Source organism: Penaeus monodon, chromosome 32 (genome assembly GCF_015228065.2).
Source record: "Penaeus monodon isolate SGIC_2016 chromosome 32, NSTDA_Pmon_1, whole genome shotgun sequence".
NCBI lineage: Eukaryota > Metazoa > Arthropoda > Malacostraca > Decapoda > Penaeidae > Penaeus > Penaeus monodon.
The window spans coordinates 37,568,228-37,568,499 of NC_051417.1; the positions used below are offsets into that span (position 1 = coordinate 37,568,228).

Genomic DNA, 272 nt, shown 5'->3' on the forward strand with positions numbered 1-272 from the left:
AAACACACACCCATAGTGGGCGACTCACAGTGGGCGCTGTATAGTGGCAGTTCTTGATCTTCCTCGGAAACTTGAAATGTTCCATCAAGTGGTCAACATACTCGATGAGTCGGTCCTCCGATGTGCCTGAAACGCTGATGTAATCCCATATCTGCAGGTGCTGCACCATCTCACACAAGCCCACACCGCCCGCGTGGGGGCACACCGGCACTGTGGGTGGAGGGTATCAGTTAATACGGTACATATCTCATTTCTAGAGACCAAAATTCTTC

General features: G+C 51.1%; 1 protein-coding gene across 1 annotated transcript in view; it reads right to left on the reverse strand.

The window, feature by feature from the left end:
- Window positions 1–28: 28 nt before the first annotated feature.
- LOC119593860 (mitochondrial enolase superfamily member 1-like) overlaps window positions 29–272 on the reverse strand; it is a gene marked incomplete at both ends in the record, with an annotated part of 4,303 nt that continues 4,059 nt past the window's right edge. The window contains 1 exon segment of the mRNA XM_037942890.1: window positions 29–210. Within this exon segment, the coding sequence (XP_037798818.1) occupies window positions 29–210 (182 nt within the window).